This window comes from Mycteria americana, chromosome 1 (assembly GCF_035582795.1).
Source record: "Mycteria americana isolate JAX WOST 10 ecotype Jacksonville Zoo and Gardens chromosome 1, USCA_MyAme_1.0, whole genome shotgun sequence".
NCBI classification, from domain to species: domain Eukaryota; kingdom Metazoa; phylum Chordata; class Aves; order Ciconiiformes; family Ciconiidae; genus Mycteria; species Mycteria americana.
Window position 1 is genome coordinate 201008906 of NC_134365.1, and position 21329 is coordinate 201030234.

Consider the following 21329-nt stretch of genomic DNA (forward strand, 5'->3'; position numbering starts at 1 on the left):
TCTGACCAAATATTTTTATGTGGGTTAGGGTAGAAGGCCTGATGCTGTCCCAGTTGAAGTTATGAAAACCCTGCCAGCTCAATGGGAGTTATGTGGGCCTCCATGTAAATCTAAGTGAACTGTGCTCAAAGACTAACAGGAGAATCTATTATCATATCTGCTTTTGAAGATTAGTCAGGATGACCTGGGAGGACTTTAACTGCCCCATCTGTTCTTTATCTCTAAAGATAGTCATAATATTTTTAAGAGGCATATAAGGGCACATAGGATCAATTTATAGACAATTGGCACTGAGACACAGTGATTTCTTGATTGCTATGTAAATTACTGTCGATATCTTAATTGCCCATTTAATGCTTTGTTTAGCAAATGAGATTTCCTTCCTCAATGGAAAGCACTTCAAATATGTTTTTATTACCACAAGGAGTCTTTTTTTTTTTTTCGTCTTCAGCCTTTTCTAGTAGCATAGAATACTATTTACAAATATACAACAATTCTAAATATATTCTGACTTTTTTTATTCAAGCCACTACCAAAAAACATGGTGTCGAGACTATGTGAGTCCAAAAAGGTGTGTGCTGCAGCTGATATGCAACTCCAGGTATGTTCTTTGCATTCTAGTCTCTGCTCTCTATCCAGAACTTACAGAACATATTTTAATTCTTACGATTTTACCAAATTTCTGTTTTAATGTAGACACATTATCGAACTATATGCAAAGTAGTGAAAATTAATCCATTTTGATATTAATGTTCATGTTTGGTTTTGTGAACGTATTCTGTGCTGTCTGCTTAAAGCTAAATGTCTAAATCTGCAGGAAAATATCGTGAAAACCACAGCTTTTGAAAATAGTTGGATTATTAGACTTCCCAAATGTGGTATAAGATTGAGTTCTTCAATTAACAGAATCATTTAAAGAGAACTTGCAGTAGAGGAAGTATTGCGTACCTTTGGATCGCTCAAGTGTAGCAGGACTGAGAGATACAGGCCACTTTAGTAAAATCAAACCAGCTCGTTTATTTACTAGAATGTGGTTTGAGCTCCTTGTCTTCTGCAGCTCCAGTATGAAAGTGGCAACTTGTTACTGCCATCAAAATTGGTGGCTGAGCTATAAGGCTGTAAGACTTCTCTCTCTCAGTGTTAGGAGCAGTAATTAAATTCATAAACCTTAATTTTCTGTGGGTAGATGTGATTGATCAGTCATTCCCATAAACAAACTTTCAGAGTTGCTTTTCTTGAATTAAAGGAAATTGGGGTTCTGTCTAAAATGGGTATTTAGGCTTTTTCAGTCCTGCAACAGCAGCTCTCAGAGGCAAACAGTAGCATTAGCATCCAGCCAAGACTTTTACAGTGAGAGATTGGCTGCATTTAGTATGCTACAAGCTTCTGCTGTGTGATTCTTGTGATTTTGTTTTCTTCTTTGTTTTGTCTTAAGCCAGAAGCATATAATTTTTCTTTTTACAGTTGACCTAATGTTTAGGTGAGAACTCTGCTAGTGCCTTAATAAAGGGTAGTCATTATTTTTGAGATGTGGAAAGAAACAAATTTAAAGATCAGATCTGTGTAATTCTTCACTTTGAAAAGTGCCCAAATGATTGCAACCCTGTCTACAAACATGAGTTGCGCTGGTTAACTGAAGTTGATTTAAAAGAAAAACTTAGTTAAATATTTGCAGTTTGCTCTGTGCAATCATTTATAGTGATTTAAAACTAATCAGAATACTAGAGTGTGGACCTGTAAATGTATGTGTGTCAGTCACACTAATCAAAACCAGTCTTAACACTGTGTATACATATATTTTTCACTGGTTGAACTTAATGGATTTTTGAATTATGCCTTCAGTGCAGCGCTGGCTGTCAGTGGCCAATGCTGGCTGTGCAGGTGTGAACAAGGAGGGTGCTACCCATGGCTATACTTCTGGGACCTGAAAATAACTGCACCCTCTCTGCAGGTCTGATTTTGAAGTGCACATGCCTGGCTCTGAAAGCTTCTTGTCTAGAGATAGCTCAGAATCCAGAAAGAACATGGGCAAGAATATAATTAATTCATATAGGAGTTTTTTGGGGAAAAAAACAATTCTGTATTGAAATAAATTTTATACTGAGAATGCTTAGTGTGGACCTCTAATCATGAAGTCCACCAACACAGAATGATTTGCCAACGTACAGACTAGTAACCACCAAAGTGATGATAAAGTGCTTTCACATGCACCCATTCTTTTCTGGTATGTGCATAACAGCTATATATAGATTTGACAGATTTCCTTTCAACTTTTAATATATATTTGCTATAAGCTTGTCAATTGACAGTGTGTGGGCTAAATGGGCTTGGATACCAAGAACACTTTAAGTCACAGATCTATTAACAAGTGACACGGCCTCCCTGTCCTGTGGCGGGGCAGATAGTGTGCTCCAGAAGTAAGTCAAGGAGGGGTCATTACATCGGCCCCATGCGGTGGGCTGTGCAATCCCCCTGCTGCTGTTGACCCTCAGCTGCTCCTGGGGTCTCTGTAGGGTCTGTCCCAGAGTGGCTCCAGACCCCATAGCTTCAGAACTGGGGAGAGAACACCCACTTCTGGTGGGTTCAAATTCCTGCCGGCGCCTAATGGTTGACTGGTGCTGGCAATGATGCAGTGATTAAGCAGGCTGCTTGCCCTCAAATTACTCTTGTGTAACTAATGTTCAACCAGTCTCAACCCATGCCAAATGACCACAGATGCCACACTGAATAACATTATTCATTTCCTACTTTCAGCACCATATTTTTGGAGATTCCAAATGTAATACCCACAGAAGTATGCACTCATTTCAAAGAGACAGACTGGCAGAGCTATTCTGTTTATTAATTCAGAAAAAATGTCCCAGAGAAGCTGACTGCATGGCAAATATATAAAGTTCATACATTCCTTTGTAGAAGTGTGTTTTGCTACTCATGCAGATTTAAAAGTATAATAATTAATTGAAGAAAAACATATATTTTAATCTGCAGATGCCAAAGTATATATGTACTACTAATGTATATACCTGAAAAAACTGTGAATGTTGACTCTATTACCTTTCCTTCAGACATTGCAAAGAGTATGTTCTGTATTGATGACTAGATGCTATGTAAGCTGTATGTGACCTTTAAGAGAAAGAAGAATTCTTACAAATTTTCCAGCAGTGGGGAGAATGCCTAAAAATTTTTTTGTGGTCTGTTCAGAAAATAAGTCTATTGGCATGTGAAAATATGAAATGATGCTGGTTTTTCATCATAACTATAATACCTCTGCATTTTCTTCCAGCTCATGTAATCAGTTACTCAAGAGGAAAGACAGGAGAATCCATGCATATTCTCATAAGGCTTTTACCATGCAGATTGAGTCCCAGAGTCTCTCAGTCAGTAGTAACTTCACTGGAAAATGCGTAACTGTTTGCATATTAATGCTATTAAGCATACAAGGAGCTAGAAAGAACTGGAGTCAAGTGAAACTAATAAATACCAATGTCAGTGCAAAATAGAGAGACAGTATGAAGATCCATAACTATTTGATGGCCTTTTTATATTTTTGTGTCTTTTGGGAAATGTGTTTTACTGAAATTAGAAATCATCTTCTAGCTACTGCTTAATATTAAGTGTTAGCATGCTCCTCAGCAGTATCACCTAAAATCCTGTGGTCCCGAGATGTGTCTCCCTTTCCCATTTCAAAGGCCTGGTTTGTAGATGGGAATGCTTATGGCTATAAAGTTCATCCAAGTTTATTTTCAGGGATGAATTTTTTTTTTTTTTTTAGCTATGCTGTCCAGGTGGCCTGTCTCATAGCTTTCTTCCCACGCTTTACATGTGCCAGGATCGGGGGAAAGCTTATAGCTGGCTTCAGTGACTCATTTCCCTATCACCATGTTGTTCTTTAGGCAGTCCATTTCACTGGCCTTCAGCTGACATTTCCGCACTGCCTAGCTGTGAGTTGAACTTTTGCTCCAGCTCCCTGACCACAAGCTACTTGACTCCAAATTTTACTTTAGAGAAGGTCCACTGCAGCGCAGTCCGCTCCATCTTGCGAGGAACACTGAAGAGCAACTGCAAAGAGGTCCTAGCAAAGCTGGGAAATAGAAAAAAGAGAATCAAGGCTGGGCTGAAGCAGGATGCTAAAGTCTATTGTCAGATGCTGAAGTTCTTCATGTTTGGTTTGGGGTTTTTGGAGAGGAGAGAGAAGTCGGTGTGAAATGACTCCTGCAGAGTCACAAAGGTCTAGGGTGACAGGAGAAAGTGAGTTTTCTAGGACTGTTACATCAGGTAATTTTCAGATCTGTTCATGGTACTTACTGTTGGTCATATTCTCAGTCTCCCTTGCTACCATAAATGCTGTAGCTTTTGTTAAACTTTGTTAAAAAATGAACAAGGATTCTAGAGACTAGCTCTGAGGATGAAAAGTACAAGCAAAGGCATTGCGAAGCCTCTTTCTCTTTGAACAGAAGAGTAAAAAATATTGTAGTTTTTATGATCTAGTGTAGGTTTTTCTTTAGATCTTTAGTTTTTCATGTTATCAATATAATGATGGAAAATTTAAAATACCCCTGCGAAGTTTGGTTTTAAAAAATAAAGTACGCATTATTGCTTGCCATTTGGTGCAGTGTCTTCATAGAGTTATCCTCTGAACAGATATTTGCTGCCTACTCTGAATTTGTAGATGGGCATTGTTAAGTGCTTGCATCTCTTGTTCAATGTTGCTATCTGGCACACAAAACTTGCAATGTCATTAATGGCTGATTGTGCAAGTTTAGGTCTTACTGTCCTCTTTTCTCCTCATTAGCCATGTAGGAAGCAAACAGGAAATTCAGGAATAGCTCCTGCAAGTCATGGCTTCTTCACCCCTCTCTTTATAACGCTCAGTTGTGAAAACTGTTTTTTTTCAAGAACATTTATCATTTGTCAACAAACACTGTCAAAGGATTTATTAAGATCCTCTATGTTAGAAGACAGCTTTTTCAAACAGAAGGATTATGGTCCTTTAGAAACAGTCACAATTTTGGTGAAAGTATGTGTTGTATCCAGCCCAAATAAAATAAATGCTGAATTCTGATAAATTATTAAAGAGTTCAGAATGCTTTTGTACCCAAATTTCATAATAAAGAATCTTTTCACAGGTTGAGGGAGTCATGTTATTCACATCACATAAAACATCCATTCTCCATGGATGGAGAATGCCTCCAAACAGCCTTTTCTCCATAAAATTGCTGCATTTCATGGTTATAATTCCTAAACCAGTGTGTTTATCTCATTGGGAATGGTATTGCAGTCCCTGGGAGTGTGACTGGGCCTGAATCTCTAGCCAAATAATTTGCTTCACCCTTGCACAAAAGCTTTTTGAGGCTGCCTACCATCAGTTTTCCTATGAAATGTGCCTACCACAGGATGGCCTGACCTGAACTCTTTGGCTTAAATATCTGGATCCACCAAATTCTCAAAAATATCGTGTCTTGCAAGCAGCAGGTGTCCTCTTCTTCTGTCTTTCCTGCACTTCCACAGAATAGGAAATCTTCATATTAAAAAAAATAAATGCTGCAATTTCTTTTCAGTGATGGCACACACCGAGCCTTGGCACTGCCTTCTCTCCGTGCCTATTTCATGTTTGCTGTTAAGATGTCAGATACTCTGCTTTGCTATCTTTGCTTGAAAAGTATTTTTATCGGTGCTGCTTTCCTGATCTCCAAACACCTCAGTAATTTAGTCATGCACCAGTGTTCTGCTGTAGTTCACATGCTTCTGCACAAAAATTGCCCGTGAACCAGCTCTTACCTCCGGCAAAGTACCCTCCTGGTGCAGTGTGATCTCGGGCTAAGCTTACACTGCAGCAATTTATTGCTCTGCTGACGAGAGCTGAAATAAAGGAAGCATCTGCCTGAGTCCTACACTGTTCGAGTGCTCTAGCAGAAACTCAGGGGCATCAGCAGCTCCGTGTGCAGCTTCTTATGTTCACTGTCTGGGCCATAACTTGCCCCTGCAGGTCCGATGTGTTCTCATGGCTGCATGCACGCGTCTTGGAATAGCTTATTTTGCTGTGTCTGCTCAAATAACTTTTAAGTCTTTTTGTTAAATCTATTTAAAAATATTCTTTTTGAAAAGGAGAATTGCTGGAGGGCTGTAGGGACAGGTCTTAATTTTATTTAAAAATGCAGGCGATTTAGTACTGCCAGTGTTCTCAGTGACCTAAACACGGATTTATGATAGGTCATGATGGTGGTGGTTGGTGTACTCCAAAAACCTGTTTCTCTCCTTGTATGTTATACTAAAAATAGAAGATTTACAAAACTGTATATCTGTAAACTCTTCCCTCTCCCTATTCTCTCTCCTGTTCTTTTCTATTTGTCTTTTTTGGTTGTCAAATGCCAATGCCATGTGCCAAAGACAAACGTGTATTTTATCTCTTCAGGTATTTTATGCTGCCTTGGACCAAATCTACCATGGGAAACATCCTCTGAAAAAGTCAACCACAGAAATTTTAAAGGAAACACAGGAGAAAGTTTATGGATTGCCATATGTACCTAATACAGTGAGTAGAAACATACTGACTGTATAAGCTACACCTTTTCTTTGATAGCGTATTAATAACCCTACCTCTCCCTGCCCCTTGCCCCTCACACTCACATGCTTATTGTTGTATTGTTACGTTGAAAGAGTTTTCTTTCTTTCAGCCACTTTATCCAGAGAATAGGGTGTTGGAAATTTTCAGCTAAAAATCAAAATTTAATTAATTTACCTGGTTTTGTACAGGTATAGTCTCGTCATGCTGAACTTGATTACTTTTTCTTTTATTTTCTTATTAAGGAAGGCACTGGAAACAATACATTGGAAAGAGAGTTTATTCTAGCTTTGCAAAGGACTGTTTGTAAAAGGCAACAAAACACTGTGCTTGCTGCATGTTGGTGTTTGTATACTGACAGCGTCCGCATGTGAGAGCAAGTCAGTGTGAAGTAGGACTTGGAAGTGAGTTTTTCTCACTGTATTGCTGTTGCCTTTGGCACGTCACTTATTTATCCTTTCATGTGGTATCTGAAAGTGTTAAAGCCTTGAGTTCTACTGAGCTACGTAATTTTGATCTTCATCGTGACTAATTGTACGTTTGTTCTGTACTTTGTGTGACATCCAAAGGTGCAGTTTGCATAGATGATAGTCACGGGATTTCCTGGGCTGTCTGGAGCTGAATTCCCAGCCGGAGCATGGCCCGAATCACTGTTTGACACTTTGGTCAGAATACCCAGATCCTTTCTCTGCTTTCTGCTTCTCAGGAAATGTACTTTTCTCCTTAGCAAAAATGTGATTTTTGTTCTCTGAGAAGGGTATTAGGAGATCCATGCTTCAGCCCTTACCTCATCGAAACTGTACGGCCTCTGCTGGCCTGGCAAAGCCAGAGGAGTGGAAGCAAGATGCTTTCAGAGTACAATGTCTGACTTCTTAGCATTTTTATAAATGTTGTTTTACACCGTTCCTCTGCAGGCATTAGTTATCCAGTGAACGGAACAGTTCCCTTCTTTGAAAGTTAGCCTGTGTATTTTGTTCCATTTAAAATATTTTTTATTTAGCTATTACCTTCAAAAGAGTATAACATTTTGTAATTAGCATAGCCTCAATATGAAGAGGGACAGCAAGTTTTGGCCTGAAACTTTATCCCAGCAAAATGTACTGTGATCTTTTGAATTGTCAGAAAGTCTATGTTCTGTACATTTATTGAATGTAGGATTAGTGTGTCTAGTCAAGAACTGTAATACAATTTAAATTTCAGTAAAACTTAGTGACAAATTACATTAGAAGAACATTAGCGCTCTGTAGAGTAATTAATGTCAGTAATTTGGCTTGCTGTCCTTTGCTGCTCTTTCTTCTGAACTTAAGATATGTTTTCAGTTTAATTTGTAGTCCAGATTAAAAAAAATAAATGTCTTGAAAGTAAAAGGTTGGATTTTTTTTTTTCAGTGAAGAGAGTATATTCCTTCCTTTCATTTAGTTTCAGACCTAGACATTGAAATATAGTAAGAGAGACCAGCTTTTATTTTCATCTGTCATTTGGCTAGGTACATGTATGGCTGGCAGAGGAAACAAAGTATTTTGATTATTTGAATTTTATCTGCTCTCTATAGGTTTGGATTCAATTATGAATTGCTAAGTCAGGCCTGTATATCTTAAGTTAGTGGTGTTGGGTAAAAGTAATTCTTCCTTAGTGAAGATCTTAACTGTATTAATGTGATTTTTCTGTAGTAGCATTGTCTGTCAGGGCTGCACAAGCATGCATTATTATGTCCTCCTGATAAACCTTAATTCCCTCTTACTGCTCTTGACAGACAAGTGAACTTAGTAAATATCCTCTGAATGTACTTGAGCTTCAATCTCATTGTGCAGACTCATTTTCTGAAGTAGAGCCACAGCGTATATCTTCAGCAGATGAATTTCTGTCTTTCTGAGGCAGAGCTCAGATAATAGGACAATTTGTATGCATCTTTTTGTTATAGTCCTTTCAAAATGAGGCACATAAACTACACCTAGTAAGTAAATGCTGCTGTACCTATGTGGTGATACCTATTTTAAGGTAAACCAAAGCATCATCCTCAGCAAATACTGTCTTGTGTGCCAACAGTAGGAGGGATAGTGGGAAGAAAATCCTGTCGAAGTCTGTATTTGCCATCCAAGTAGGTTTTACAGGCATTGGGGCAGTTGGCGCTGCATGCAGTAGTATTTACATCGGCTGCGTTGACACGGACGGTTGCAGAAGCTGTGCCACATGCGAGGCAGAGAGGAAGAATGAAGCAGACTGTAGACAGACGGAAGCACAGAGAAACAGCACTCCACGAGACTTTGTTTTCCTGAAGAATGCAAATCTCTCTTTCTGGCTGGCCATTGCTTATCTGTTCAGAAGTACACAGGGTTTGCTGCTGGCTCCTGGAGGATGAAATTCCACTGGGATTTCTTTGCTGTATTACTGAATCCAGAAGCTGACGACTGCCAGGCAGGGGGCAAGGAAATGTATCTGCCTGTTTTTGTAGTGTCTGGCAGTTTTGTTGCCAGAGGAGATTTGTGTTACTGAGTTTGGAAAATGAATAGAAATTCTGCGCAGACTGGATTCTTGAGTCCTTGTGATGCCTTTAAAAAGCAATCAGTCTTCCTTTTGACTCTTCTAAGAAAGCAAGATAAATAATAATGACCACACATTTTCCTGCCATGTCTTCCTGAATGTACTTGGCATCAAAATCTGTGCACTGTGGGGAATTCAGTACTCTGCTTTTGCTCCAAACTTTTCTTCAAATCATAGCTTATTTCTCATCTCTTTTGAAGCCAGTTTCCATTTAGTGTGGCCTGCCTTGCAATTGATAACACTGTCTGCTTTTAGAGTATCTCCCCTGATCTCTTCTACCTTTGTCTCCAGGATGCCCAGAGAGACCTTTTAAAAAGTATTAGGTGACCCTTTGATCAACCTGAGACGTGATCAAAGTTTCTCTCAATGATCTGTTGCTTAGTCCCCTGCCTGTCCCCCAAGTTCAGACTTGAAAACTACTTTCCTTTGAGAGAGTCATCAAAACTTAATGATATGCCATTGTTAGTCCTGCGCCAAGCATAATAATTCCTATCTCCTGCTGTGGGTTTCGGTTCAATATCGTAACAAAAAATGAGACACAGGGTAAACAGGCTCTGCAGTGATAGTGGAGATTGCAGCCTCCTGCAGTTACAGGAAAGAGCTCCCAATAATGAAGTGATTTTACAATAAACACCAGCTGCCCAAATCATCATACCTGAATTTTCTTTGTGAAATATTGAATTAGTTTGAATTATTGATTCTTATTTTCAAAAAAATCATTATGGAGTTACATGTTAATTGTCTGTCCGTTGTAGTAACCTTTCTTCATTCTAATCTGGAAGGTTGGTGGGAGATGCTGGTTTGACTTGTGACTGTGAGGAAAAATGAAAAATGAAAACAGTGAGGCACAGTGAATCTGGGTTCTTTTTTAGATTGCTGTCAAATAGTCCCTTTTGCATTTTTTAAAATTACGTGGCCTTCCAGTAAGCTTTTCTTCCGGAAACAAAGGAATTTCTTGTGTGGTACTTGAATCAAAGTGCAATGTTGGAATTAACCCACACACATCATTATAATTACATTTGATAGGAGGGAACATGTTGGTATGTAGGGAGCCTTTTGATATTTTTTGGAACACTAAATAATTTGCTGTATACCTTTTTGTTCTAGCATGTTAAGTACATATTAGTTCAGAAGGACCATCTCTACTAGTGGCCTAAAATTTACATCAGGTCACAGGTTTAATTATGCTTATATACTTTTGTCCAGAGTGCAGGTTTCTTTGGCAGTATGAGAACTTCTTAATGGCCCATGGTTGCTAGAGATCGGAGAGACCAAAACACCTGTGAGACCAAATATGCTAGCCAGCCAAGTTTGCCAACAAAAAACAAGGCAGGTATTGTTATAGATACCCTAGAGGGAAGAAGTGTATAAAAAATGGTGTATCACCAATGTGGTTGTTAGTCTGTCTTCTTCCTGCAGCTGGGGGGACTCTGCCCAGACAGGGATCCTGACCTTGGAAGTCTCCACCTAGGTCCTTGTCTTAACTTGCTGGGATTGTGTCTGTCATGCTCCTGACAAAGGAAATCAATGGATGAGATGCAGCCTAACATTTGGAGTGCTTGCTCAGGGAGGCTGTCAGGCACTACAGGAAGACGCGGCTTGCCATGGGTGCTGAGAACACAAGGATTTCGTTAACAGGGCACATATAAAGGGGAGGTTGGTCAGCTGAAGAGGAGTTGATGTCGCTAGACAGAGAGAACTAGCTTCTCTGCAGAGAGAAAATAGTTTCTGCATCACATATTGTCACCATGTGCTCAAGCCCCCTTTTTATTTTTTTGAAGAACACCTGAGAGCAAAAGAGCAGCTATATGCCTCTTTGTCCTTCTTAGGAGCCTTTTCATAGGAGTTTGGAGGTGACCTGACCTCTTGCTTAGTTGTGTTAGGTAAACCAGAGGCCAAAAATGGAGACAGTGTGGTTTCTGAAGTTCTATATCACAGTCTTGTACTGATGGTGATTGCTGTCAGTAGCGGTGCTGCAGTGAAGAGGAGAGTATCGCTATTAACAGGCCTATTCCTCAGCCTGCTGAGGGCTGGCTGGCAGCGTGAGTGAAGTGTCTTGTTACTGAATCTGCCATCTGTGTCGTCATGGCATCTGTTGTCTCAGGATTTCTTGTTAGGCTTTGGAGTGACTACTAATGTGTAGTTATAACTCCGGTCCTGTATAACATTTCATGTGAATATCAGTAACGCCATATAAAGAGAATAAATAGTCAGACTGGGCAAGCAATAAGGCAGCTGTCTTAAAATAAATAAGTGATAACCCTTAACCTCTGAAGGTAAAAGTGGTTTTGAATTCTGAAAACTTTACTCAAGTGGTGAACATAAATCTTGAAATTATTGGTAAGGAAGGCTAAATAGTGGCTGCCTATTAAATTTTAAACTGTGATTTCACTTTATATTTATTTTACCTAAAATCTTCCCAAATTTGTCTTAGATTTATGAAGTTAAACTAATGTAACCTTAGAACCTAAGCAAAACTGGAAGCTAGGTTAAAGGAAATGAAAAAGAACAGCTAAAAGGTAGAATTGGTGTAGTTGCCAAAGAGCTTTTAAATGACCAATACTGGGTTGAGGATGAGGGAATAAAATTTATGGTGCTAATCAAGAAGATGCTGAAAAGAACTGAGTGGGAGAAGAAGCCTGTACATTTGACTGTCTGAGAAAAGAAGGTTATTAGAAAAGTAGAAGCCATGTAAAAGTGTGAAAAACAGAAGACAGGATAAGCTCTAATGAGCCAGAAGTAAAATTGTGGAAGTTTCAAGCAGCTTAAAAACCAAAAACGTCAATAATGAGTAAAAACAATGCATCAGAAAGAGGAAGGCTGCCAGATATTTGCTGGAACTGGAAAATATCTAAGTATGATGGTTCAAAAGACATGTAGTTATCAGCGAGACTGAACCAAAGACACAAACTATCCTGATGCAAGAAAGATTTGGTAATAAGGGACAAAGCCCTTTAAAGACCTTATTAAGATCATAAAAAAATAGAAATCATGATACGACTAGAGGTAATTACTAAAAGAATACAAGAATTCAGAGCAAAAAAGGCTAGAAATGCTGAGTTGCAAAATGCAAGTAGTGAAGGTGATAAAGCTCCATAACTACTGAAGAAATAAGAGGAGAGTAGGGGAGAGAACAGCAACAAATGTCAGAGAAAGCAGAAATATTCCATGCCTCTGCCTCAGTGTTTTTTAAGAAAATAAATGAATTTTGATGAGGTAAGTAATGCATATAATTTTTGAGACTGATAGAAACACAACTGATATTAAAGAATGAAAGAGAGAGAATAATTAGATTAGATATAGTCAGGTTGTCAGAATATTTGAGTTTGTCACAGCGGTTACTGACCTGGAGGAATTATCACTCACAAACTCATGAAAAAGTGGTAGTGCTATTATGATAACTACTCTTATGAAGGGAGGAGAACTTGGGAACCGTAGACTAATCGTTCAGACTTTGTCACTCAAGAAGTAGTAGAACCAATTATTAAGCAGCTCATACATACCTTGAGAACAATCAAGTGAACAAAATAACTGTGGTTTTGTTAAGAATCATCTGAGATGGAAAAATCCACTTTTCTTCTTAAGAAATTGGTTGACCTTGGGAATAGGAGGGAAGTGGTTGATAGCATAACTCTAGACTTAGGAAGCTTTCTGACACTTGCAAATGGTAATTCTACAAGCAAACTGGAGTTATGGCTGAGGGAACATGCAGAAATCATGCTGACAGAGCAGGTGAAAGCTTAGTTTCAGACTGTGACATTTTAAACAGAAGTCACCAGGGGTCTGTCCAGGAATTACTGTAGTTCTGTGTTTTTGTTAATGGTTTAGATGAGAATTTATTTATAATATTTATAGAAGTTCCTTCAGTTGACAAAGATTGCAGAAATCATGAAAAGTAGAATTTAAATGATCCAGAGAATTTGGATCCAAAGTAGTTGGATCGCTGTGTTGTAAGTCAAGCAAGCAAGGCAGAAGACCAGCTTGGCTGAGCAGGGAACCCCTTGTGATGCTCAGGACGAAAAAGAAACTGTATGATCTCTGGAAGTAAGGTCAGGCTTCGCAGGAAGGGTACGGAGCTGTGGTTCATTTATGCAGGGAGAACACATGAAAGGCTGAAGCTCAATTAGAGTTGAAACTGGCCAGTGTTGTTTCAGATAACAAGAAGGGCTTTTTTAAGTACGTTAATAGTAAGAGGAGGTCTAAAGAAAACATTGGACCAATACTTGTTGGAGATGGTCATCTGGCTAATAGAGATGAAGAAAAAGCAGAGGCATTCAATGCAGTTTTTGCCTCAGACTTTAATAATATTGATAGACCTTGGGCTGCCCGGTCCCCTGAATCGGAGGACCATGAGTGTGGGAACAGCGACTTTCCATTTGTGGACACTGAAATTGTAAGGGACCAGCTGTATCAGCTGAATGTTCGCAAGTCCATGGGGCCTGATGGGATTCGTCCCAGAGTTCTGAAGGAGCTAGTGGATGTTATGGTGGGACCCCTCTCTTACTACCTACCAAACAAAGGTCTTGGGAGCCTGGGGAGGTCCTGGTGACTGGGAGCTGGCCAGTGTTATTTCGATTTGCAAAAAGGGCATGAGGGAAGACCCAGGGAACTACAGACCTGTTTGCCTCACCTCCGTTCCTGGAAAAATTATGGAGGAGATTATACTGGGTACTATTGAATGGCATTTAAAGAATAATGCAGTCATCAGGCACAGTCAGCATGGGTTCACAAAAGGAAAGTCCTGTTTAACTAATTTGATATCCTTCTATCATCAGGTCACCCGCCTAGTGGATGATGGGAAGGTGGTGGATGTAGTTTTTCTGGATTTTAGTAAGGTTTTTGATACTGTCCCTCATAGCATCTTTCTGGACAAATTGTCCAACTGTGGGATGAGCGGGTTCACAGTGCCCTGGGTGAAGAACTGGCTAAAAGGCAGAGCTCAAAGGGTTGTAGTGAATGGGGCTACATCTGGCTGGTGATCGGTCACCAGCGGTGTTCCTCAGGGTTCAATTCTAGGGCCAGTCCTGTTCAATATATTTATCAACAATCTGGATGCAGGAGTTGAATGCACCGTTAGCAAGCTTACTGATGATACCAAACTGGGAGGTGCTGTTGACTCTCTTGAGGGCCTTGCAGAGGGATCTAGATAGATTGGAGCATTGGGCAATGATTAATGGGATGAAATTTAACAAGTCGAAATGCCAGATTCTGCACCTAGGATGGAGTAATGCCGGGCACAAGAATAAATTGGGAGAGGAGTGGCTGGAGAGCAGCCCTGCAGAAAGGGATGCGGCGGTGCTGGTGGGCAGCAGGCTCAATAGGAGTCAGCAGTGTGCCCCAGCAGCCAAGAGGGCAAACCGCATCCTGGGGTGCATCAAACACCGCACAACCAGCCAGCCAAAAGAGGTGATTATCCCGCTGTATTCAGCATTGGTGCGGCCTCACCTTGAGCGCTGTGTGCAGTTCTGGGCCCCACAATTTAAGAAGGATACGAAGGTCCTTGAATGTGTCCAGAGGAGGACAACAAAGCTGGTGAAAGGGCTGGAAGGCATGTCCTATGAGGAGCGGCTAAGGACTTTGGGCTTGTCTACCTTGGAGAAAAGGAGGCTGAGGGGCGACCTCATTGCTCTCCACAGCTTCCTGAGGAGGGGAAGTGGAGAGGGAGGTGCTGATCTCTTCTTTCTGGTATCCAGTGATAGGACGTGTGGGAATGGTTCAAAGCTGTGTCAAGGGAGGTTCAGACTGGACATTAGGAAGGATTTCTTTACCGAGAGGGTGGTCAAACACTGGAACAGGCTTCCTAGAGAGGTGGTCAATGCCCCAAGCCTGTCAGTGTTTAAGAGGCGTTTGGACAATGCCTTTAATAACATGCTTTAACTTTTGGTCAGCCCTGAACAGGTCAGGCAGTTGGACCAGATGATCGTTGTAGGTCCCTTCCAACTGAAATAGTCTATTCTATTCTAGTTTGCATTAGGAAAGCTATTAAATACATAAGTATTTAAAGAACAATAAATGCCAAAAGAGCGCGCTTTTATTCATGGGATGCTGCTAAAGAAAATCACGTCTGGTTTTTAAATATATTTTAGTATTTGGTGTTGGGGACTTAGCAGTGGGTAGCGTTGTGTCCTGTAGTAGGTGTCTGCCTGTTAAAAAGATGTAGAAAAACTGGAAGAAATACAGAGAAGTGGTTTTGGAAAGATAATAGGTTTGGAAACATGACCTATAAGGAAAGTTGAGGAAATGGAGTTTATTTGGGTAGCAAAGAGAAAATTACGTGGGCACACATGAGTATGTTCTGGTATTGAAAACCTTTATGAGAAAAAATATAATTGGAATTGAGACTGTGATCATTTGTTTCTTATGAGTGAGCAGATAGGAGGGAAAAATGGTTTAATTTACAGCAAAAGTGATTATGGTTAGTACCTAATCTTTTAAACTCTTGTCAATCTTTTCCCTCGTTTGATGAAGAGGGAAGCAGACACCCAGTAGGTCTAGGATCTCCCTTATAGGGAGTTTTAAAGAAACCACTGTTGCAGATCACAAGACATAAATTTCATAGTAAAGGCAGAGAGCCTTCAGAGAAGATTGCTTTTCCACGTTTTCTCTCTCTTCAGTTACTTGAAGAGGCACTTTTTGGAGTGTTTTGAAGAGAGATGAAGTCATATGTCATTACTCAACCTCTTGAAGTTTGTGTAACCCCTTCAAAGTAATTTTTTTACCTTGCCATGTTGGAAACCAAAGTTGTTTACACAAAGTGCAAATCCCTGGATTAGTTTTCATAGGAGCCTTCTTAAAAGTATACTATAAAATCAAGTTGAAGAGTCTGGGTCTGAGGAAAAGATTAATAAGAGTGCACAGTGAACTCCGGGGTAGTGATAGTTCTATAAATAATTAATAGCTAAAAGCCATTTCAAAAAGATTGGTGCCCTGCTGAGGTCAGTAGTAAAGTAGATGCTGGGACTTTCAAAAGCTCTTAAAGTCACCCTTCAAGGTTTGTTTAGGTTTCTGTCTTTCTGCAGTTGAGTTCATTTTATGATAAAGAAAATGCTGATAGCAAATACTGTGAAGATTTGTTTTCCGGTGGTAATATGACACTATTCACTGGGCAACTATCTACAGCAGCAGAGTGTTTACAGATATCATAAGATATGAAGCACTTTTAAGGAAATTCTTTTAGCAAGTGTTAGCCCCATGAAACTCAAACATACTTTAGCGATAGTATTTACTGTGTAGTAGAGCATTTTAAGGAACAGTGCGGGAAGTAGTTGCATACATCTCCTGGTAACATTTTGAAATGGCTATATGTGCTTTAGATATATCTTTTATATAGATATATATACACACACACATTGCTTTGTTTAGTTTTATATAATTCTGTTCTCACAGCTCACATGTCCTTTGTTTTCCCCCAGGATTGCAGTACTGGAGTTATATTTGATAGTGATAGATATAACTGAATATATCATTGCCATAAACACAGGCTAGAGGGCCTGAAGTGAAATGCTCTTCAAATGTAGCAGGAGATTGTCTTTTCTATGAAAAGCTTGCAATCAAAACAAAGAAGAACAAGAGAGAGGACCTATGATCACCCTCGCTTAACAGGAGGTGGCAGTTAGACTGAGAGGGGAAAAAAACCTAGTTTCTTCAAGTTCATACTGCAGTTTGTGGCAGATTCAGGATTAGAATCATGATCCCCTAAATCCCTGTCGGGAATGGCTCTGGCAAAAGATAGTAAATGAACATTACTATAAAATAGTAGCTATTTCATCTTCCAGTGTAGGTACAGATAATTTACATGATTAAGTTGTACTGGCAAATATAGTTTGCAGTTACAATGTTGCTTAAGATATTTCTCATTTTTTGTAAGAGCTTACCTTAAGCAGCATTCATGATGTTTGTTTTAAAAGAATAGGTCAATACTTAAAATTAGATTTAATTGGTAAAGTAGAATAAAAACCTTGGGTTTCAGTGTGAGTCTGTACCCAAAGGAAACCATGATGATCTGATTCTAGTTATCTCGGGCTTATGAATCTTTAAAGCTTAGGCTGTAATAGAAATTATTAATTGGTAATAGAATGGGGGGGGGGTGTTGCATGTGTATGTATATGTGTGTTGAGTTACGTGTTACAACATGGAGGACTTGTTTGGAAATTGTCTGATTGTGTATTTCTTATATTTTACTTTAAAGACTAGTTATAATGTTTACAAGTAACACTGTCTCTCAACTTGTCCAAATAAGGTCAGTCAAAGGACAGAATATAGAATCAATTTTCATATCTCTGTATCTTTTAATCCAAGTTTTAAGGATTGTGGAGCAATGCAGATCAGACATACAGCTTTTTGAAGTTGGTATTCTTTATCTCCCATGTCCCCCTTCCCCCAGTCCCTTTGTGGGGAGGAGAGAAGAGGGTGAAGAGTAAATAGTTTTAAATGATTTTGCTATAAGCAGCTCAAATGCATTAATAGTTTATAAATAAAAATGAAATACTTTGTTTTAAGTAATTCAAAGACCATATGGTACATATCTAGAATCACCTAAGTGGTTAATTGCATGTTAAATTCCTTTCCTCTTCCCTAGTGTAAACAACTGCAAAAATATTTACTTTCCTTGCCTTGCTAGATTTATTTATCATTTCATAATACAAACACAGAAGTGTTATAAATTGAAATCTTAATCTCTTGCTTGACTCGCTTTCTAAAATGTCAGTGATGTCTCTGGGTTGGTTTACTTTGTGCACTCTCCCACTCCTAACACAGAAATGCACAATGCTGAAAAACTGAAGAATATTGACGTTAAGCAAGTTAGGGGCGCAGCACAAGATGTGGTTTCTTGAAATTAGCTTTCTGTTATTCTAAACAAGATTAGAAACTGCAGCAAAGGAAGTGGCTTTAAAGCTCTTTATTGGATTTTTTTATTATTGTGAAACTCCAGAATGATGATGATGTAATTCTATAAAACTTAGAGGGGCTCAGGCCAAAAATACAGAAAGTAAGTTGACCGAGCAAGCTGCTGCATACCTATGGAGAGAGTTGTTTCTGCCAGCCAGTGAGTGCTCCAGCTTTTCCCCAGAGGTAGCTACTGGCACAGTTAGTTTGCAGACTCTGCACTCCAAAACTCATTAAACTGTTTCTTCAAGTGAGAATGAATTGAGGACGTCTTCAAAGGACGCTGTAAACTTATGTAAGAAACTAATACAATAAGGAAAAAAATTCTGTGATTTGTTTTGGAACAAAAGAGTGAATTCTTTAAGCTGCAAAGCGTATGTGAAAATCCTTTCCTCGTTTCATAAAGTAAATGGGTAGTTTAACAGAAAAGTGGGAGAATAAATTCTGCTGTGTGACAATTTGGCCTCTCTAAAATAAACGCAGCCGGCGGCAGAGCTTGAGCTTCGGAGCCTGGCAGCCACAGCCTGGGCTTCTGCTAGCAGTGCTGGGCTGCTCGCTCCCATTACTGTGCGGGGGCAAGAAAAAAAGAGGAGCCTTACCAGGAAGCTTCTCAGCTGGTCTAACTGCAGGCTCAGCTCTTTTGGGAAAGGGAGCCTAAAAGAGGTTTAGAGAAGCGCATTTAATTCAAGTAGATTAGCACACTAATTCTGGGAATCACTGTAATGAATGAATGAGACTGAAATTTCCTGTACGTGGTGACTGGATGTTGTAGCAGTTCTGTGCTGTGAAATCTCTTGAATATCTTCCCTGAATTTTGAGAAAAGTGATCTTGAACTTCCATCTGGGACAGAATATGGGTGTGAAGAGCATGAAAATGCAGAGTGGAGTCAAAGGAAAAAAGTGAGACCAGATCTCCTGGTTGTCAGATAGTACAGTTTTTTTCTTTTCCAGAAGCACTTTTTCCCTCTGATATTTTAAAATTATGCCTGTGCAGCTAGTACATCAGAACGGGAAACTTGCTAACCTAAATATGGAGCATCCCTCCAATCTGCACCCCACAGTAAATTTACCATTTTTCTCTGCCGAAAAGTGGCCTCATAGTTCTTGACCTGTAACTTGCAGCTCTTTACGTCCCACCTCCAGCTCCTGCTGTATGAGTGGCTGACACAGCGCCAAGAAAACATTGCCTGTGCTAACTTTCAGTGTGCTTGTTTGCATGCCAGAGTGGTGTTGTCCTGGAGTTCCACTAGTCCTGATAAACCTTGGTCTCGGCAAAGGGAAATAGCCTGTACTGATTTCTATGCTAATTGCCGTTCTCTTCTGGCTCCCAAGTTACCAGAGCCTGAAGCTTCTTCCTGACTCTCAGGAGCTTTCCACCTGTGCTCATAGCTAAATTCAAGAGCATTAGGAGCAATAATACCAAGTGAGTGCCAGATGCAGGGGTTCTCCACCCAGTAGCCCCTGAAGGAGATAAGTTGGCTGCTCCTCTATTGGGTTTCCTGCCAGAATAAGAATGTAATTAAGAAGGGGGAGGGCACCAAATATCATCTCCATCAAATATTGTTCCGCATGGAAACTATTCAACAACTTGCTCACTGATGTAATTACTGAAGCACACATTTTGTAATTAGAAGACTTAAATGATGAAAATACTTAATTTAGTGTTGGGTCTTTTCAGGTTCTCACTTGTGTTTTTTGTCTTAAGATGCAAAGCAAAATGGACTTAAATATACTTTGAAGTAACTGAAGTCACAGCAGAAACTGTTGGAAGAGCATTTTGAAAAGTCCAAGCACTAGTCAAGAATTTCTGTAGGGTTTTTTTTTTTCTTTGCAAAAGATGTAGTAGGATTTTGTAGCTCTGATTCCATGTAATTAGTGGAGCTCCATGGAACAATGATTACCCACACTCAAAGAAAAGCTAGGCTAGTATATATTAAGCTACCTGTAGGTTTTTCTTTTGGTTTTGTCGTTTTAGAATCACATCTGAATTTTTATATTAGATTATTTTTGTGATAATCTTAACAGTTCTAAATTTAGAATTCAAATAATTGAATCCTAAATTAGTTTATGTAGTCTTCAAAACAGTTTAGTTTAACTGATCCTACCATATTGTTAAAATGAATGAAGTGGCTTAACTTTTAAATAGAAGATAGAAGTTGTAGTAAATTATTCAGATTTCTCCTAGAGCAGTAGTCCTATACTCTCCAAAGATAACAGGATAAATACTTCTGTCCTCTGACTACAAAGGAAGCCTATGTGACTAGTTTGGGCAAGACACCTAGTTTAAGGTAGCTAAAGTAAAATGAACTGAATCTTACCCTAAGAATGTATCCTACAAGGACTTTTTAAAAGATTCCTGATAAGGTGTAAGAATACAAAAGTATCAGTGAAGTTTTTCTTTTTGTTACAGGATGGGATGGAAAGCCATTGCACATGGTATTTTGGAAATATTTCAGACATGGTTATAAGAGAAGATTGATAATGTTGGTGGAAAAAAGGCCCCTTTAATAACTGCAGTGGATCAGTCGCACACCTTTATTTCAGTCTGTTGTGCTGGATAAAAAGCAGGCATGAACATGACCTGTGGATGGCATATTATCATAACCCATGGGCTATGCTGTAAAATGCACTGTTTTATAAACTCCTGGAATGGGTTCATGGAACTTTTTGAAGTAGGTGATTACTCAGAGTCTTCATTAACTTTCTAGCTGCTTACCAAAAATATAACATTTAATAAGGAGAGTGCCCTAGTTCTACATGTCTAGCCTTTACCCTTTCCAAAAGGGAAATAGATGTGTCTTTTTTTTCTTTTCTTTTTTTTTTTAATATAGAGAAATCATTCAGCATTGGAAATAACACAAGAAATCAAGTCATTTTGCATCTATAGCTAATGTTATTAAAATGGGGTTTTATGTAAAAAGGTGAACCATTTAGTTTTAAATACATTTACAGTGACATGTTTATTTTTTTTGATCATAGAATTTTTTAAAGGAGTATTAGCCTATATATTCTTGGGCTTTTTGAACGTTTTATTGCCTAGATCGTAATCTCATCTGTATAAAGTAGGATAGTTTTTTTAATGCAGGCAGGTATCTCCTTGTGAATTAGGGTAGGAGATGTGTCTTACTGTTTAAGTATTTGTTTACAGATAACAAAGTCCAGTTTTGGAAAGCTGATTGCTAGAACAGCATAGAATAAGAAAATGTACTTGAGTAATGTAATGGGTACTGGGTAATGGTGAAATATTGAAGATTGGGAGTTCCTGATGAGAAACGTTAGGTGAGGACTGAGAAAAAAGTAGTGACAGGGAATCATGACGTGCTAGAGTTACTGATACTCT

At 39.1% G+C, this 21329-nt stretch overlaps 1 protein-coding gene across 3 annotated transcripts in view; it reads left to right on the forward strand.

Annotated features, from left to right (window-relative positions):
* Positions 1 to 21329, forward strand: part of MIPEP (mitochondrial intermediate peptidase) — a 79542-nt gene that overhangs the window by 44828 nt on the left and 13385 nt on the right. For all 3 annotated transcript variants that reach the window (XM_075490889.1, XM_075490890.1, XM_075490891.1), the window contains exons 15-16: positions 527 to 601; positions 6413 to 6532. In XM_075490889.1, the coding sequence (XP_075347004.1) occupies positions 527 to 601; positions 6413 to 6532 (195 nt within the window). The remainder of the gene's footprint in view (positions 1 to 526; positions 602 to 6412; positions 6533 to 21329) is intronic.